This window comes from Pseudoliparis swirei, chromosome 17 (assembly GCF_029220125.1).
Source record: "Pseudoliparis swirei isolate HS2019 ecotype Mariana Trench chromosome 17, NWPU_hadal_v1, whole genome shotgun sequence".
NCBI lineage: Eukaryota > Metazoa > Chordata > Actinopteri > Perciformes > Liparidae > Pseudoliparis > Pseudoliparis swirei.
Window position 1 is genome coordinate 21,769,623 of NC_079404.1, and position 18,574 is coordinate 21,788,196.

Sequence of the window (18,574 nt, forward strand, 5' to 3'; positions counted from 1 at the left end):
CGTATATTTTAACTTTATCTTTAATTTCATCTGTTACCAACTAACATAGAAAACCTAAAACTGTAAATTCAGTGAGGGAGCGGTGGGAAAAAAAGGACGTTTTCAACATTTCTCATATCTTCAGAGGAGAGTTTATAAAGTGTAACATCCAGATAACCGGCGTGACGGAGATCCTCCTGTGCAACGCGACGGTGCCGCGGGGCTTTAGTGGAGATGAACAAAGATAGTGAGAAGGAGATGCCCCCCCCCCCCCCCGCTTTGTTAAAGAGCATTTGGGTGGAGCTGTATTTAACTCCCCCCCCCCCCCCCCAATAAAAAGAGTTCCCGAGCGGTTGTTGATAACGTCAGCTTTCAAGAGGATGAGTGTTCGCGACGGACACACAAAAAAGAGGTGTAGAAAATGAGACGGGATAGAAATGGAGAGATGGAGAGAGAGAGAGAGAAAGAGAGCCATTAGGAGGAAGAGATAGAGAGCGAGAGTGACGGGAGTAATGGGCAAGACGGAGAGGCCCGACGGTGAAGATTGTAAGGGACAGCGAGGGGAGAGGACCTGAGGACCTGAGGAGGCCATCAGGAGGGAGGAGGGAGGAGAGAGGAGAGAGAAGGGCTTCTTCACTAGCTGTGGTTTATATGAAGGGTTTTTTTGTGGGGTTTTTTATCCACAGTTTGTAAGTATCACTTAAGAGAAAGCTGAAAGGAAGCGGCGAAACTCAACAAAACGTCCTTAAAAAAAGACACGAAGAAGAAGCTTTCCCCTCCCTTGAGGTGGCTGGTGGGCGTTGACTAAATAGGGGGCGGAGTCAGAAGCAAATATTGTGAGTCACATAATGCATCGGCTGGTTTCCCCACAGCACGAAGCATGGCCAATACTATAATAATAATAATAATAATGAGTCAGACCCACCAATAGAAACGCCTCGCTCATTCAGCAGCGTAAGCCCCGCCCACTACGACCAAACAGAATTCTGAGATATTTTTTTTAGAGCGTTTTATTTTTTTTATTTTTTTAGCGAATACATATTTTTTTGGAACGAATTAGAATTATCTTTTTCGAGAGATGAATTATTTTTTTTGTTAATTATTTTTTTCCCGAGCGAAGGTTTTTTTTCGTAGACCGAAGGTTATAGTGAACGTTATTTTTCGAGGGGGAATTTTTTTTATTTTGTGTTTTTATTTTTTTGGCGAATAATTATATATTTTTTCATAGATTTTTTGAGAGCGAAGGTTTTATTTTGTGAGTGCAAGTTTGAGTTTTTTTTACAACGTTTTTTGATTTGCTGCAACACATTCTAGTTTCATCAGCAAAACTAAACATTCATTTACAATCGAGAGATGTCCTCTTTGTTTGCGTTTGTCCTCTGTGATGAGTGAGTTTCAGGCTGTTTGAATTAAAATAATCATTAAAAAAAATATGTTTTATTCATTTTAAATGGTTAAAAGTTCCTTTTTTTGTGTGAAGTTAGCTCAGAGTTTATTGTTTATTGGCCGGGGTAGACTCGTCTGTTCTCTATCTGCTTATTTAAAACAACAATCCCTCGCCGTGTCCTCCAGTAAATTACACGCTTATTTGGATGGTTGCTTTTGTGATTTTTCTTTTTCCACCCAGCTTTGATTTTGTGATTTTAGCGTCCGGAAAAAAAGAAAATAACAAATCAGCTGAAAGCTCTCGGAGAGAGAAATAAACAAACAGACGGCTCTTTAGAGGAAGATGAACCTTCTGACTCAATTTACTCTGAACTCGGACAATTTATCCACCGCGCTGCTGCAGCGGTTCACACACACACACACACCTGGAAATGCTGCTCAATCTGCAACAACTGTTTGTTTGAAGAGAGGAGAGGAGATGTGGAGGGGAGGGAGGAAGAATGGATAGAAGGAAAAGAAGGAAGAAAGGGAGGGAGGGAGGAAGAATGTACAGAAGGAAAAGAAGGAAGAAAGGGAGGGAGGGAGCAAGGAATGAAAGGACGGGAAAAAAGGAAAGGAAGGAATGGAAGAATCTCTCTCTACTGGACAGATCAACAGGATTCTAATATGGACTTGAACGGCTACCTGGACTCCACCTACCTGACTATTCCTCCTTCTTAATTGTCACTTCATCTCTCTCTCTTTCTCTCTCTCTCTCTCTCACTTATTGGGATTGGGTTTGGAAGGAAGCCAGAGAAAGCTCTCACAGGCGTAACATCACGCTGGCTCTGCATCATCATTTTCTCTCTCTCTCTCTCTCCCTCTTGCAAACCCAAAAACACACACACACACCGCATATGAAGATTCAGGAACACACACACACACACACACATTTCAACGTCTCTGCTGTTAGCCTTGTCATTTGGCTAAGCGGCCTGTTATTAACCACTGAGATCAAATGGTGTGTGTGTGTGTGTGTGTGGGGGGGGGGGGGGGGGGGTTACACACAGTTCTTCCACCACTGTGTGTTTATGCAAAGACCACATTGACAGATGTTGATGAGAGACTTTAATTGGCCGAGTAGAGACATGTGACTGCGTTTCCTCCGGATGATGTCATCGAGAGAGCTTTAGATTAATTTAAAGGCATTTAAAAAAAATCTTCTGACAACTCGAGAGCTGTATGTCAACACACACACACACACACACACGCTGACGGCAGTGTCAATCTAACTGCTTCTTCACGCTCGCCTGCAGCGACCTTCGGGGGCAGATCGGGGATCAAACCGCCGACCCCTCGGTCAGCGTCCGGACCGAGGGACCAACTCAATGCTCTGTTACCTTTGTATTCATACTCACCGTATTGATCTCATTTCACAGAGTTCACCTCCACCTGCTCAGGTATAAGTGTGTTTTTACTCGGGTTGTTCTAAATTTCATGTTCAGGGTTTTATTTATTTCTCAGATGATATTTTTACTCAAATTCAAGAGAAATAAACAACTAATAAATGTGTTACGCCTCCAGGGTGTCGTGTGGATACACGAGCAGCGGCTGCTAGACTCTCTGCAGGTATCTCACCTGTTTACACAAGTGTACGTGTGTGTGTGTGTTTTATTGTGGTGTGTGTGCACTGTAGATCAAAGTAACAAGTGGATTGTGACTACACACACACACACACACACACACACTGAGGTACTGTTGCTTTAAAAAACACTCTGACGGTCAATATGAAAGTGAACATTAATTATTTGTGTTTTTCAGTCAGAATGTGTGCGCGTGTCTTTTTTCCGGGAACATTGAGCGTGATTTCAAACACCTGCCCTTCACTGCGTGGCATCTCCTCCTCTTCGTCTTCATTTACTCACCGGCAAAAAACACACAATCGCAACAACGACTCGTTGTTTTGTCTTCGTGTTATCGCAATCAGGAGGAAAGTTGCCTGCTAATTGGAGTCAGCACTGTGTGTGTGTGTGTGTGTGTGTGTGTGTGTGTGTGTGTGTGTGTTTAGTGAGTAGGGAATTGATCATTTCCTGACACTCTGCAAACACAAGACAAACACAGGAGCCTCTTCCCTCTAATTATGCCGTACGCTCCAGCACTTAAACCTATTAGCACCGGAGGGGATGTTCAGGTGTGTGTGTGTGTGTGTGTGTGTGTGTGTGTGTGTGTGTGTCCTCTCAGTGTTTGCACCAGGTTGTGTTAAGCTGGTAACTTTGACAGCAGCCTCGTGTGCCGATGTGTCCTTTAATCACTGCTTCACACACACACACACACACACACGCACACACACGCACACACACGTCTGTATTTAATGATTTTATCCGGTTTTAAAAAAGCTTGACGGTCGTGTATATTTATATATATATTATTATTTTAATTTATTTATTATTTATTATTTTTATTTATTTTATATTAATTTTCTGATATATTTGATTGTAATAATTTAGGATAGGAATATATAAACCTATACCTTTTCAGTCTTTCTGCTTTGTATATTATATAGAATAATAATATATTGTATCGCAATGATTGACTGAATAAAATACACAACGATAAAATACACACACAAAATACACACAATTCTGTCCCACAGATGATTATTCTTATTTTTTTTTCTAGTTATAATTGGAGGTCACTGTGGTCATGAAATACATGGAGGACAGTTTGTTCTTCTCTTCAACCTGTATTTCCTATTATTGAGCACAATCTGCCACCAATGGCATTTCCTTTAAAACACATGTGGTGACATCATTCTGTAATATGTAGCCCAAATGTCATTTTCTGGACCACAGAGAAATGCACTAAAAGGTCATAACCGCACGTTACAGTTGGATATTTTATATTCATATGTCGGAAAACAACAGGAAGGGGGTCGGAATGAATCATTAAAACATGTGTGAAAGAGAAGATGCACAGGATTCAGAGCTATTTATATATACACGTGTGTGTGTGTGTGTGTGTGTGTGTGTGTGTGTATGTCTGTGTGTGTGTGTGTGTGTGATCACTTCCCCACAGACCACAGGGTCCATCTCTCTGACCTCTGCGGTACAGAAGGGTCAAACCCGATCAATAGCTCGATGCCTCCGCTCCTCCTCCTCCTCCTCCTCCTCCTCCTCCATGTGCATCCAGATGTAAGGAAACACGATCCCGGCCATTAAATACCATAATGCAGACAGCGAGGCCGTGTATACAGTCCAGCCCCCGAGGCGCCGTGCGGGTTACTCTGGTAGATGTAATACTTCCCTAACGGCCCAGTGTTTTACTTTTATGTTGTACTTTCTCAACATAAACAAACAAAGTTTATCTCGATAAAAAAAAACGTGAACATGCTTATTTTTGTCAATCTGCATACTGATGTTTTATTTTATTTTTTAAAGTCCTATACAAACAGCAACACAGGGAGTTTTTCCTAGAAAGAAAATTAAAACGTGCACATATTTCTCACTCCATCACTTTGTGTGTCTTCTTTGGGGGGGGGGGGGTGTACAATCCTGCGTGTGTAGAATCAATGTGTTGGCTGATGTCTACATGTGTGTCTCGAGACATCAGACATCTCGTCTGCAGCGGGGGCGGAGCAAGTCGGGGGTGGGGGGCTTTGATCCTGGGGGAGGTGGCAGCGTGGATCTGGAGATCTGTGAGAACATCCTTCAGGTAGTCCAACGTGTACTCATTGTGTACCTGTGTGTGTGTGTGTGTGTGTGTGCAGGCGGTGCCGAAGCCCATCGCCATGGAGCCGTGTTGGGGGAGCCGAGCAGGTGTTCTGACGGTGCTGCTGTATCTGCCCAGAGTCCCATCTGGGATACCTCCACCTGGACAGTCTGGTATGACTCTCACACACACACACACACACACACAAGTACACAAAGCACGTTACACAACCTGTCATTCCATCTCGGTTTTTGGTAACGATGATTTCTAAAGATACCCTGAAGCTTCTGGGCACATCAGTTAGAGATCGAACCGCCTCGGGTGGAGACTGTCAGGGAGCTGCAGGCCAATCAGAGCGCAAGAAACCCGGGCGGAGGGCTCGCCTGGTGACCTCATCGGAGACCTCGTCGACATGTGAATCTGAGTAGCGTCAACTGGGTTTCAGGCGGTTCCGTGAACGCCGTCGGCGCTGCCTCAATCAAACTTTGCGCTGATAATTTGGCGGGAAAAATGCAGATAATTTGGCGGGAAAGGGCAGATGCGTAATGACCAGCTGGATTAGCTGCCACGGTATTCATCACCAACTGTCAGACACTCACCAGAGCTCTCCTACCGGGGGGGGGGTTCTCCTTTTTTTTATTTGATTGCCCGCCGTGGATGTAAACCCGTCGGCCGTCTCCGGCCCGTGAAATCCCACACACATCTTTGTCGTGGCTCACAAAGAAGCAGTCCGCCGTGCCATTTGTGATCCCTGTTTTTTTCGCCTCCCGCTTTGACCGCATTCAACTGAAACGAGGAAGATATTAAAATAAAGAAAATAAAGTATCGCTTGGGACACAGATTCTAAAACGACAATAGACGGGGTTCATACGGTCATGGAAAACCTGGAAAAGTCATGGAATTTTAAAATGGTCATTTCCATGCCTGGAAAAGTCATGGAAAAAACTTAAATCATCAAAGTTTTGGAAAAGTCATGGAAATTTGTTATAATCACGTGTTCATTTACGCCGAGTTTGAAATAATTAATATATTTTTTAAAGAAAGGCACTCAAAATATAAGCCGGCGTACGCTCTCAATACGCTAAATGTTCTAAATTGTTCATGTTTATACCGAGATTTCAGTTTGGTCATGGAAATTTGGTTTAAAGTCATGGAAAAGTCCTGGAAATCCTTTGATCAAAATGTGTAAGAACCCTGAATAGAAATGGCTTCGCACAATTATTGCTAATCGTTATATACACGGCGACATTTTGAATATTTTTTAGCATCCCCTAACGATCCCCTCTGGTGTCAGAAGACCAAAGGCAGGAACCATTATAGCAACAGAGGTCCAGATGTTTTCAGTATCCACGAGACCACTACCTCAGTTCCCCCCCAGGGGGCGGAGCACAGACCGGATTGCGGGTGATTTCCACCCATTTTGTGGTTCTTAACACTGATTACAAGCTGGACACTTTCCACACAGCCGAGAAACTACGAGCCGATCGCTTCCCTGCTCATCTGTTGGTGCCGGAATAATTTCACGACGGATTTGTGGATCAGCAGAAAAAGAATTGAACATTCGAGCAAATCGGGCATTTAATTGTTCGCAAAAGTGATTTACTGGTTCAAGCCTATTTTTCTGCATTGTTACGGGAACATTTTGAGCTTGGAAAAATGTGATTTAATTGCCAGATCTCTGATATTTTACAATGAATCAGTAAATGCCTGAAGTTCTTGGTCTTTTTTTTCCTTTTTAGAGACAATGTTTACTGTTTTCTGCCGTCGTTTAGGGTTTCATTGTTTGGTGGTTTCGTAGGACAATCTGCTTAGCGCTCAAACTTCACTGCATTTTATATACATGTCATGTATTAATCGAGAAAGCAGAAAAAACAACACGATGGGAATTCTGCAGATTGACAATTTCTAGCGTACGGTTAAAAAATCAAACTGTTTATATCGTACGCGCTCGTTCTCTTAGCATCAGCGCGCCTTCCTCCGCGGTGTCGTGAATTATTCTGACTGACTCTTGCCGTGTGGCACGTCGGGTCCGATGCGGTCGGCGCTGCCTGGTTTCCATCCAACACTTTCTGTCGGATCGATTGTTCCCCTAAATGAGACTTCCGGACCTTCCGCAGCCCTGAGCTCACGTTGCCGCCACGGACGTACGACATGCGATACACACACACACACACACACATTGTCTGCAGCCGACCACCACGCGGCGGTGGAAATCTCTGAAGCATCTCCCCCCCCCCCCCCCCGTTGTGCACCGTCAGCGTGAAGCCGATCTTCTCTCCCTCCATCTCCTCATCCACCTCTCACACCGTTGGCCTCCCCAGACCTTTTTTTTTTTTCTCTTCCTCTCTTTATATTTATATTCTCCCCTTCTTTTTTCCCTCCTTCTCTGGGAGTCCTGCTGTCCGCGTGTGTGCTGTGTGTATGAAACTGGAGCCTCCGTTCCTCCACACAGGAAGCAAACGACTTCAGCACCACCAGAACCTGACTGAGCCGACCGGTAGCGAAGCACCGGGCTGGATAGAGATTTTTTTGTTTTTGTTCCCGAGCTCGAAAAAGGAGCTTCATGCTGAACAGAAGCCAAAGCCTCTAAAAGCCATCAGCAGGAGAGTCTAATCCGGAGGAGGGAATGAAGTGTGTTTGAGTGGGTGAGACACTGAGCTCATTGTATGATGATGGAAAATAAACCCGATGTTTATTGGTAACGAGTGCCGGAGGAGCAAATGGAAAAGGAGTAATATATTGCGTTTATAATAAGCTAAAGTCAATCAAAGAGTCAGAGTTCAAGATTGAAACCGACATTTGGCCCATATCTGAATCTACAAGAGGAACGGACTCTGAGAGTTGTAATTTGCTGATGACTAAAAGAGTTAAAGAAAGATGGTGGACTTAAAGAAACCTGCTGGACTTAAAGAAACCTGCTGGACTCTAAGAAACCTGCTGGACTCTAAGAAACCTGCTGGACTCTAAGAAACCTGCTGGACTTAAAGAAACCTGCTGGACTCTAAGAAACCTGCTGGACTTAGAGAAACCTGCTGGACTTAAAGAAACCTGCTGGACTTAGAGAAACCTGCTGGACTCTAAGAAACCTGCTGGACTTAAAGAAACCTGCTGGACTCTAAGAAACCTGCTGGACTCTAAGAAACCTGCTGGACTCTAAGAAACCTGCTGGACTTAAAGAAACCTGCTGGACTCTAAGAAACCTGCTGGACTTAGAGAAACCTGCTGGACTTAGAGAAACCTGCTGGACTCTAAGAAACCTGCTGGACTTAAAGAAACCTGCTGGACTTAGAGAAACCTGCTGGACTTAGAGAAACCTGCTGGACTCTAAGAAACCTGCTGGACTCTAAGAAACCTGCTGGACTCTAAGAAACCTGCTGGACTCTAAGAAACCTGCTGGACTTAGAGAAACCTGCTGGACTTAAAGAAACCTGCTGGACTCTAAGAAACCTGCTGGACTCTAAGAAACCTGCTGGACTTAGAGAAACCTGCTGGACTAAGAAACCTGCTGGACTTACAAAAACCAAGTTTACGGACATTTAAATTGAGACAGTATCCAGAGTGAAAGCACTGGTGTTGTTGTTGTTGTTGTTGTTTTCCTTCTCTTCCCCACCACATAATGCCTGATGTTTTGGACGTTCGCTCATCGCAGCAGCAACACACACATTTCCAGGAAATTAGTGCCAATAAGAGGCTTGTCAGTTCTAGTCGGGCCGCTCTCTCGGGGAGGTGAAGGCTCTTCTGATGTTTTCTTTCTCTCTCATTAAATCAATGAAATAGCTCTTGTTGTTAAAAAAAAAAAAAAAACCTGAAAAAAGTCAATCGTTGGGTCTTCTTGTTGTGAGCAGAGAGTCGTGAAAAGCCGATAAAAAGCGTTGGACCTATTAGAAACACGTAAATGGCCCACCCATCGTCGGTCCCCAGTCTCCTCTCCTCCCGCTGTCCCCCCACCCCCCCTCTCTTGATCCCCAGAGAACCATCTCCACAGGGGGTCAGACCTCCATTGCTGTTGGCGCGTACCAGCGTGAAGCTACTGCAGGCTAGCTCCGCCCACCCGCGATGAAACACACTTAAAGAGGAATCCTCGATGAGAGAGCCTTTTTTTTTAGCTCGCCCTCCATTCGCACCGTCTTCTCTTTCTTCCCGCCGTTTTCTTCTTTTCTCGGCGCCCCCTGAGCCGTGACCGATAATTGACCCCTTCGTACGTAAGAGGGAGGAACCCCCGTGTTGGTTTCGGAAGAGGCACCATCGTACAATCTGTAGTTTTCTCAGTTTCTTAACCTATAAATCCTCGCTGTGTCTTCTTTGTTCTCTCTCTCTCTCTCTCTTCATCATTCTTGTACTTTTTGCTTCAAGGCCTCAGAACAAGAGAGAGGTATTGCGGTATCAAAGGAGGCTCTTTCGGTGACGGGGGTTTGGACTTCTCTACCGCCGATGTGAAACCCTTCAGAGCGACGCGTCGGCAGGCACTTCGACGTCAAGGGAAGAGGGAGTGGTGGAGGGCGAGGGTCGGATTAGGGGGCATTGGCGTTTTGGACGCCTCCCCTTCAGATTCAGATTCGTTGCCGGAAAGGAACTGGGGCAACGAAATGTAGTTTTACATCTGACCAGAGAGCGCAAAGAAGCAGTGACACCATGAATCAAGAATCTAAAATGCAGTGCAGAGATGCTCAACAGTGGAAATGCATCCAAAGGTTCAAGTGACTATATTTAGACATTGAAGGTGCAGAGTGATTGGGGGAGGGTGTGGAGAGAGGTTGGCGATGATGGAAGGGAGGGGGTTTCCAGATGCGTCCACGTGGGAGGAGATTCGATAGCGGACCCAGAACACACACCTCCCATGAGGCCTCCAAGAGACTTTGGATCCCCCAGAAGCAGCTGGAGGGTGACAGCTGTACGAGTACGAGCCGCCGGGCCCCTGGAACTCATCAACGATGATATCGCCCTGGAAGAAAGTACCTTTTACTGCATTATAACGTTCGGAAGTAGCATAGACGATGAGCCAGTTGGAGTTAAGTATTAGCTAAGCTTTCGGTTTCACACTGAGATCTTATTCTTGGCTGCAGTCGCCAGTCTTTCATTCCCACAGCCGGTTCCCTGACATCTTGCTTCTGTCACATCTCCCGCCTCGTGGCGCGCCTCCCACCGCCGCCGCCGTTTGATGGAGTTCACCGAGCCGCACACACACTCTCAGTTTGGTGCAGTGGAATTGTTGAGGAATAAGAGAAGGAGAAATACAGTGGGCTGCATTTCTTTCTCAGCTGCTCTCTCTCTCTCAAAAGCGTAGATGGCGGGTCAATAGAGACGGAGGCGCGGCAGTATTCGCAGCCGCCTATTTCTTTTCCTGCGCTTATCTGTCTATTTAGCGCCCGAGATAGTGCCGGGAATATCTGAGAGGGGTGAGAAGAGGAAGAAAATACAGGTATTGTAAGAAGTCTTTGTGAGTAAAAATAGAAAGAGCAACGAGAGAGAGAGAAAAGGGGGAGAGGGGAGGTATTAAAAGGCTGAAGGGTTCGAGAAAACGAGTTCTTAAAAATGCTAAAAGCGGGTAAGAAGTTGGAGAGATGTGGTCGGAGAAGTCGGCGAGCGATTGAAGGAGTTGCTAATTTTGTGCAGTAAGTGGTGAGAGCTCATGTCGACGCCCCCTCGGCCATTAAACCAGATTTGGTAAATCCTCAGAAGTAGGAGGAACATATAATCCTGGCTTTGCTTTGCGTCCTCGCCACTCGTCTCGTTTCCATTCCTTTACAACGTCTTTAGGTTTCTTTATGGAGGGAGAATTCCATTAAATCGTTGCATAATTCTCAGGCTCAGGAAGGTTCAGCACACATGGAGGACTCTGGAGTATCTATATATAAGACCAGTTGGGACCACAACACTAATATACCAGAATTACCTGGGAATTATCAGATATACTTACTGTATATACATATTTATATATATATATATTATTACTGTGATTGCTCATAGAAAACCGAGGGAACTGCCCGACACATCAAACTCGTTCAGATTATTTTATCAAGACATTTCTCACAGTACACAGGTTCAACATTTAATGGCACCTGTGTTGTGCAGTGTGGGACTCACACTGGTCTGGACTTGGTCTTGGTCTTGACCTTTGTCTTGATCTAAGTTGTTGGCCTTTGCCTTGGTCTTGGCCTTTGTCTTGGTCTTGGCCTTTGTCTTGGCCTTTGTCTTGGCCTTGGTCTTGACCTTTGTCTTGGTCTTGGTATTGGTCTTGGTATTGGTCTTGGTCTTGGTCTTGACCTTTGTCTTGGTATTGGTCTTGGTCTTGACCTTTGTCTTGGTATTGGTCTTGGTCTTGGTATTGGTCTTGGTCTTGACCTTTGTCTTGGTATTGGTCTTGGTCTTGACCTTTGTCTTGATCTAAGTTGTTGGCCTTTGCCTTGGTCTTGGCCTTGGTATTGGTATTGGTCTTGACCTTTGTCTTGGTCTAAGTTGTTGGCCTTTGTCTTGGTCTTGGCCTTTTTCTCGGTCTTGGTCTTGGCCTTGGTCTTGGCCTTTGTCTTGGCCTTTGTCTTGGCCTTGGTCTTGGCCTTTGTCTTGGCCTTTGTCTTGGCCTTGGTCTTGGCCTTTGTCTTGGCCTTGGTCTTGGCCTTGGTCTTGGCCTTTGTCTTGGTCTAAATTGTTGGTATTGGCATTTGTCTTGGTCTAAGTTGTTGGCCTTTGTCTTGGTCTTGGCCTTTTTCTCGGTCTTGGTCTTGGCATTGACCTTGGTATTGGCCTTTGTCTTGATATTGACCTTGGACTTGGTATTGACCTTTGTCTAGGCCTTGGCCTTTACCTTGGTCTTGACTCTGTCTCGGTCTCGGTCTTGTTCTTGTCTTGGTCTTGACTCTGTCTAGCTCGGTCTCGGTCTTTTTCTTGGTCTTGGTCTTGGCATGGTCTCCATATACTCTGCCTTTGTGTAAGTGGTCAGGATTGCAACACGGCTTAAAGTATATTAAGATTCTCTCTCTCTCTCTCCTGACGAAGTATCTTCAGCCTTTTCGCTGTTTCACTCTCCCTTTGGCCTTCCTCCTAAAGGTAGGGAAAAGTCTGATTTATTAAATTAAAATTGATTTTGGTCATTTGCATCAAAAACATAAAAGACGGCGCTATGACAAAAACAGCCTGAGACAAAACATCGGCTGGCTTTGTTGACTCAACACAAAGACATCGTACAAATCTTCTCCTGCTTAAAACAAATGCTCGGTTAATGAGTAAAGAAGGTCAGAGATGTTGTTGGAGTATTATAAATATATATTTATCTCAGATGTGTGTCTTTGTACATCAGAACTATGAACCTTAAGTTCTAGGGTGTATCGCATAAGGTACCCTCTACGTAGTTCGGTGTTTCTCTTTCCTCTCTCTCGACACCCGGTGGCCAGTAAGCGTCGCTGCAGCTCTCGGTGACTTCCCTTCCCCTCTCGGCATCGCTCCTCTCCTCCACCTTCCTCCACCCGCGGTCCACCCGCCTCCCGCTGGCCGTCTGACTGCTTGACAGGAATCGGAGGGAAGCGCTCGGGAAAACTGAGCTCCATTGACCCGGAATGGATCTCCCGATACTTTGATCCTCCCCCGTCTTTGAAACCATCCGCCCCCACTGGGACGACCCCTCCACACCTCCACCCGCCTCCACCCGTCTGCCGGTTGACTTTTAGGCCAATGCTCAGCGGTATTTACACTCAGACGAGCTCATTTATTGGACGTGAAGGGTCGGTCGTGTCAAGCCACCTGTTGTTTCGCCGTTTGCTCTTTTGTTTTGTTCCTACGTTAGAGCTGCCATTTAAAGTTAAAATGATTGAACACACAGTTTAAAAACACGTCTGAGGATCAAGTAAAACGACACAAAGACGTACTGAAAAAAACGGGCTCAGATGCTTCACAGATATCCAGGAAAGAGAAGGTCAGAGCCCTAATGAGCACTGTTCACAACTTCTAAACCTCCTTTCAGGACTACAAAGCATCCGTCTCAACTTTTCGGGTGCATCCTTACACCTTTTGTGTGTCGTGTCCGACATTCGCTTCGGAGACATTCGAAATGTGAATTTCAGGTAATTTGGAGATTTTTTTTTCTTTCCGTTCCGTCCTGCATTATTCAAACAAGAAATGAGAGGCTCTACCAAACACGGTGAATGAAAGGCATCCTAGTTACTCGGGATCAAAACCTGAATCGCACACGCGTACATCAAAGGAGGACGTGGCCGTGCGCCATGTTTGCTGTTCTTTAAAAAAAAAAAAATGGAATCAGTGCCTCACAGATGCATAAATATTTGAAAATATCAACTGTTTGACTGACTTTGATTCGAGGAACAGACGATGCTGCTGTTTACTTTCATACTGGAGCCTAAGCAGGTCGACAGCCCCGGTGCCCTTAATTGAGGCCGAGCACAGACTCAGAAGCCGGGCTTTGATGTCTAAAAGGAGGGCCGGGGGTCCCGGGGGGTCTGGATATCAGACGTCTGCCAATACGGATTCCGGAGGAATTTGTGTCCCTTTCTAATGACCCCATTAGTCCATCAGGAGGAAGAGGAGGAGGAGGAGGAGGGGGGGTAATGACGCGTCAACTCACCTGACAGAACAATCACATTAACGGTCGCCACGGCAGCAAACGAGCACTTGCACTCACCTGCAGTATAATTACATTACTTTTGACCAATTTAGTTTAGCAAATGGGGATGTGTGTGTGTGTGTGTGTTCACCCGGAATCATCAACACAATTCTGATGGCAATTTGTCACGTAAAAGCTGTTTTTTGACGAGAGAATATTCAGAAGTGTCGGACCCCCCAGATGAATAAGTGTCTCTGAACTTTCCCGGTCAGCGTGGCTCTCGTTCGCCGCCCGGCGTGAGGCGAGCGCCGGTGGTTTGTGTGTCTTCGTGCATTTCACGGATCACCGTTTGTCATCGTGATGCGATGGATCAGATGAGCTTCCATCCCGACTCCTCCAGTGATAAACGGGAAATCGCGTCGAATTAAGACGACAAATGTGCCGAAGTTCACGAGAGCGCCGCCTGCACGCCAGGTTCAGACAGACGGAGCGTTGTTGTGATGTCTGGTGGAGGCGGTTTCATTGGCGTGAAATCGCTGCTGGCAGACGGCTGTCTGTCTGATGGGAGCAGCTTCAGTTCACTAATGTCTGAAATGTTGTTTCACTCGTCTTATTCCTCTTCCTCTTCGGGAGTCGTCTACTGAGCCTTTCCCTTTCTTTCTCATCACAAGTCCCCCTGTCTTTTCTGGTGTATATATATTTAACAAAGTTTGGATTGTATAATGTATAAGCGCATTTGTCCACTGAACGCGAACTATATCATTTGTAAACATATTTTTGGGCTTTGTTTGATTCTTTTATAAAGCTACATACTTGAGAAAAGTATTAAAACAAAATATTTTAAAATGACAATTTAAATCATTAATAATTTCCAAAACTCACGAATGTTGGAAGACAATTTTTTTTTTATATTTAAACAATAAGCATCGTATCTCATGTTTATTTAAGGTTTAGTGTGAGACACTTTTGCTTGGTTATAAAACAGTTTAATAATAAATCCTTCATGTGACGAAACCATAAGGAAGAAGATTGGCTATTTCAATAAAAATAAATAAAATGTGTTGATTATTCTCTAAATAGTTTTATAAAATCTCAGATAATTCCGTCGCATTTCAGTCCAAATCCCAATTTTTACTGTAATGTTAGTTTAAAAAAATATATATTTTTAAACATCACATAAGCATTTTGCAATTTTGTGTCAATAGACTCATAATTTCAGCTCTAAATTTATCTTCATCTAGGCTTAAAAAAGGACGACGTTTTGGCTGTCAGGATTGTAGAAATACTCCAAAACAATCTTCCATAATGAACAAGTGGGAACATGATCAAGTTGCCTTCAATGGCACTGCATTAAAGTGGCAATCTCACACACTCTCAACCACAAATTACCAACCAAAATGAATAAATGTCCGCATTGTCTGCGGCAGACCAAACAAACCAAAGTGCCAAAATGAAACAACCACAATGAGCCAAATTCCAACAGTCCAGCTGTTGCTCTCCGATCAGAAAGCACATAAACGTAACGTTCTCTATTGCTCGCTGTCAGAACTGCCAAAAATATGTAAGCGCACAGGTGCGTGCACGCTTACATAAACCTGCAGAGTCGAGTTGACACGCCGAGCGACTGTATAATCGGCTTTCGCCCGCAGGAAGAAAGAAAAGAATCTGAGAATCACTTGAGTGTGAAATGATGAAAACATCCTGCATCCAAATCATATCAAGAGCGCCACAGATTCTCCGTTTTGTTCGTTTGGCTCCAGATTGAGCTCTTGTCATGATGGCCGTGCATTGTCAAAGCCCGCGGTCGTCGAAGACGGGAAACCCACATTAACAGCAGCAGCTGCTGCCAAGGTGACACGATGCTGCGAGGCATCTGCCGCCGATAGCCCCGCCGCAGAGGGCGAGTCCGGGTGCAGATGCAGAAGTCCTTCTCAGAAATATGGCTTCCCGCCGCACGGTGAGAGGGAGACGGGTAGAGAAAGAGGCCGGAGGGTGGGACTTGCACCTCGGTGACCTTGCTGTAAGCTCCCTTGTTCGTGGATAAAATGTTTGCTGGATGCCTGCTGGTAGGATGACGTGTCTCCACCTCAGCTGAGGCTTTTGTCTTTGAAGAACAATAGGGCAGATAGCTTCAAGCTATTCTCATTCTCTTTATATATACACACACACACCTTTTTTTTTTTTTTAACATGTCTACAAATATTTTAAGAATGAAAATGTTTCACACATTTTTGTCTTTTATTTTTTTCAAATGTTCATATGTTATATTAAAAAATATATATATACCTATCAGTTTATTTTGTATAGCCTAATATACAACATTGTACCATTAGGGTTATACACTTATGCATGGTGATGAAGTATCACCGTTGAAATAGATCCCTCATTTATTAATGATAGAAAACCAGAGGGGACCCACAACACAACCCTGTGGAACGCCACATATATTATTATTGTTGCTTTCTTCTGTTCTATTCTCATTTTCTTTATTTATATATACAAATATATATATATACATATATATATACACACACACACTCACTTTTGTTTGACATGTCTACAAATAATTTAAGAATGATAATTTTCCAAAATGTTTCGGTGTCTTTTATTTGTCCAGATCTTACCTTATTTATATCCCTGTTATATTATACACTTATGCAAGGTGATGAAGTTGTACCATTAGAAACAGATCCCTCATTTAATACTGATAGAAAACCAGAGGGGACCCACAACAGAACCTTGTGGAACGCCACATTTACCTCCGCATTGGAGAGTGGAACTTCCGAATCCCCACAGATAGGACATTAATTGACACAATAACGTAGATGGTAATCAGCCGTCGTCAAGATATATATATACGATACAAGTATATCGTATTAAACAGCATGTTATATAATTCTGTATTTACTTTCTTTTTCTCATTGGACTTCTAGGTATTGCGATAGCCAGTGCCCTGGTGGACACGTCACAACAGCGACTAATGGACTTCAAAGAAAGAGGCCTGGGTTTGAAGCACCGCAAACACACCGTGCTCCACCAAGGGACCTGTGTATGATCTGGATTCCATCAACTCGGTCCCATCGTGACCCCGGGAGATATTCTTATGGACTTTAGACGAAGGGATGCATTGTAAACAAAAGGCAAAGCTCGCTAAAATTGGCTTGGAAGAAGAGTAAATATAGCAATTGTCTCATCAACGGGCCTCCAAACTGGAAAAAGTGGCACTCGTGGTTGAGAACTTTTCTTTGTTCAACATGCTGGTCTCGATGTCTACGTTGGTCATGATGAGACAGGAAACCAAGAACTGGAAACCCCACAGACACACAGCGAAAACACCACCGCTTTGGACTGAACATTTACCATCCGGCTTTTCCAGTTCCATAAGCCATACGTGGCTCTTTATCTCCTGGACTCGACTTGTCTGTCAAGCAATCAAAAGCCATATTGACAGAGGAAAACACTCGTTTTACACCGTTGAAACAAACTAAAATGGCGTATCGAGCTCCTGTGAAAGATATTGAGCTGAAATGAAGTCCTCCTGGCTCCGACTCATGAGCAACGCTGGAAAGAACAACGTGGACCTAACTTGATCCATGCAGGACACCGTAGTGTGGGGGGGTGTTCTGTGACAAGGATTTACTCGAGGAGAAAGCATCCCCTGGGAATTTTTAAAGACTACTGCTGTTCTGGCATTAAGAACGAAGATCATTGGATGTAAACTATTGAGATTTGTCCTTTTTATGAAATATATGTCGATTTTTTTCTTTCTTTTTTTCCCTGCACCAACATTTTAAGTTTTGATATGTGCTCAGGTCCTCTGGAATGGAACAGGGTCCATTGCCTGTAGCTATGGGCCTTAAACGTATCTGTATATGCACTATAAGTGAAATGCTTTACCAGTACATTAGGAACCTCTGTGGGATAATATTATGCAACTAATCATCCAAATGTTTATTATAGGCTGCAATGTAACCTCGAGGTCGTCAAACACACACACACACACACTGCTGATGGTATTCATTTGCCTATCAATTCAGTTATTACTGTGAAGATACACTCTAAACATCTTTCTCATGACCTCCAGTTCAATTTCAAGCCTGTTTACTTGTGATACAAAAACTTTTATGTAACATATCGCTTTATGTAATATTTATAAATTATGCAAAATACAGTTAAACAATTTTACAAATGCACTAAGGTTTTTTTTCTTTTTTTCTTTTTAATGAGAAGATTAAACGATGGATATTACAAAGAAAGTCTATGCAGTATTTACTTTTTATGCTTTTTCGTACCCTCAGTGTATTTTCATTTCCAAATATATATGTGTGTATATATATATATATATTAGTATATATATTTATACATATGTTTGTATATATATTTATATATGTATATATATTATATATTTATATATATATTATATATATATTTGTGTATATATATATTTGTATATATATGTGTATATATATATTTATATATATAGTTGTGTATATATATGTGTATATATATATTTATATATATAGTTGTGTATATATATTTGTATATATAAATATATATTTTTGTATATATATGTTTGTGTATGTATATATATACAGTATATATATATTTGTATATATATATAAATATATTTGTATATATATTTATTTATATATATATTTGTGTATAATATATGTGTGTATATACAGGACTGTCTCAGAAAATTAGAATATTGTGATGAAGTTCTTTATTTTCTGTAATGCAATTAAAAAAACAAAAATGTCATGCATTCTGGATTCATTACAAATCAACTGAAATATTGAAAGCCTTTTATTCTTTTAATATTGCTGATTATGGCTTACAGCTTAAGAAAACTCTAAAATCCTATCTCATAAAATTTTAATATTTCCTCAGACCAAGTTAAAAAAAAGATTTATAACAGCTGAGTGTTTGTCAAGGCTCAGGAAACCCTTGCAGGTGTTTCGAGTTAATTAG

At 43.2% G+C, this 18,574-nt stretch overlaps 1 protein-coding gene across 2 annotated transcripts in view; it reads left to right on the plus strand.

The window, feature by feature from the left end:
• The window catches only part of atrnl1a (attractin-like 1a), a 239,394-nt gene extending 221,532 nt beyond the window's left edge, over positions 1 to 17,862 (plus strand). For both annotated transcript variants that reach the window (XM_056435010.1, XM_056435011.1), the window contains 2 exons: positions 5,111 to 5,225; positions 16,537 to 17,862. In XM_056435010.1, the coding sequence (XP_056290985.1) occupies positions 5,111 to 5,225; positions 16,537 to 16,658 (237 nt within the window). In that variant the 3' untranslated portion in view covers positions 16,659 to 17,862. The remainder of the gene's footprint in view (positions 1 to 5,110; positions 5,226 to 16,536) is intronic.
• The last annotated feature ends 712 nt before the right edge of the window (positions 17,863 to 18,574 follow it).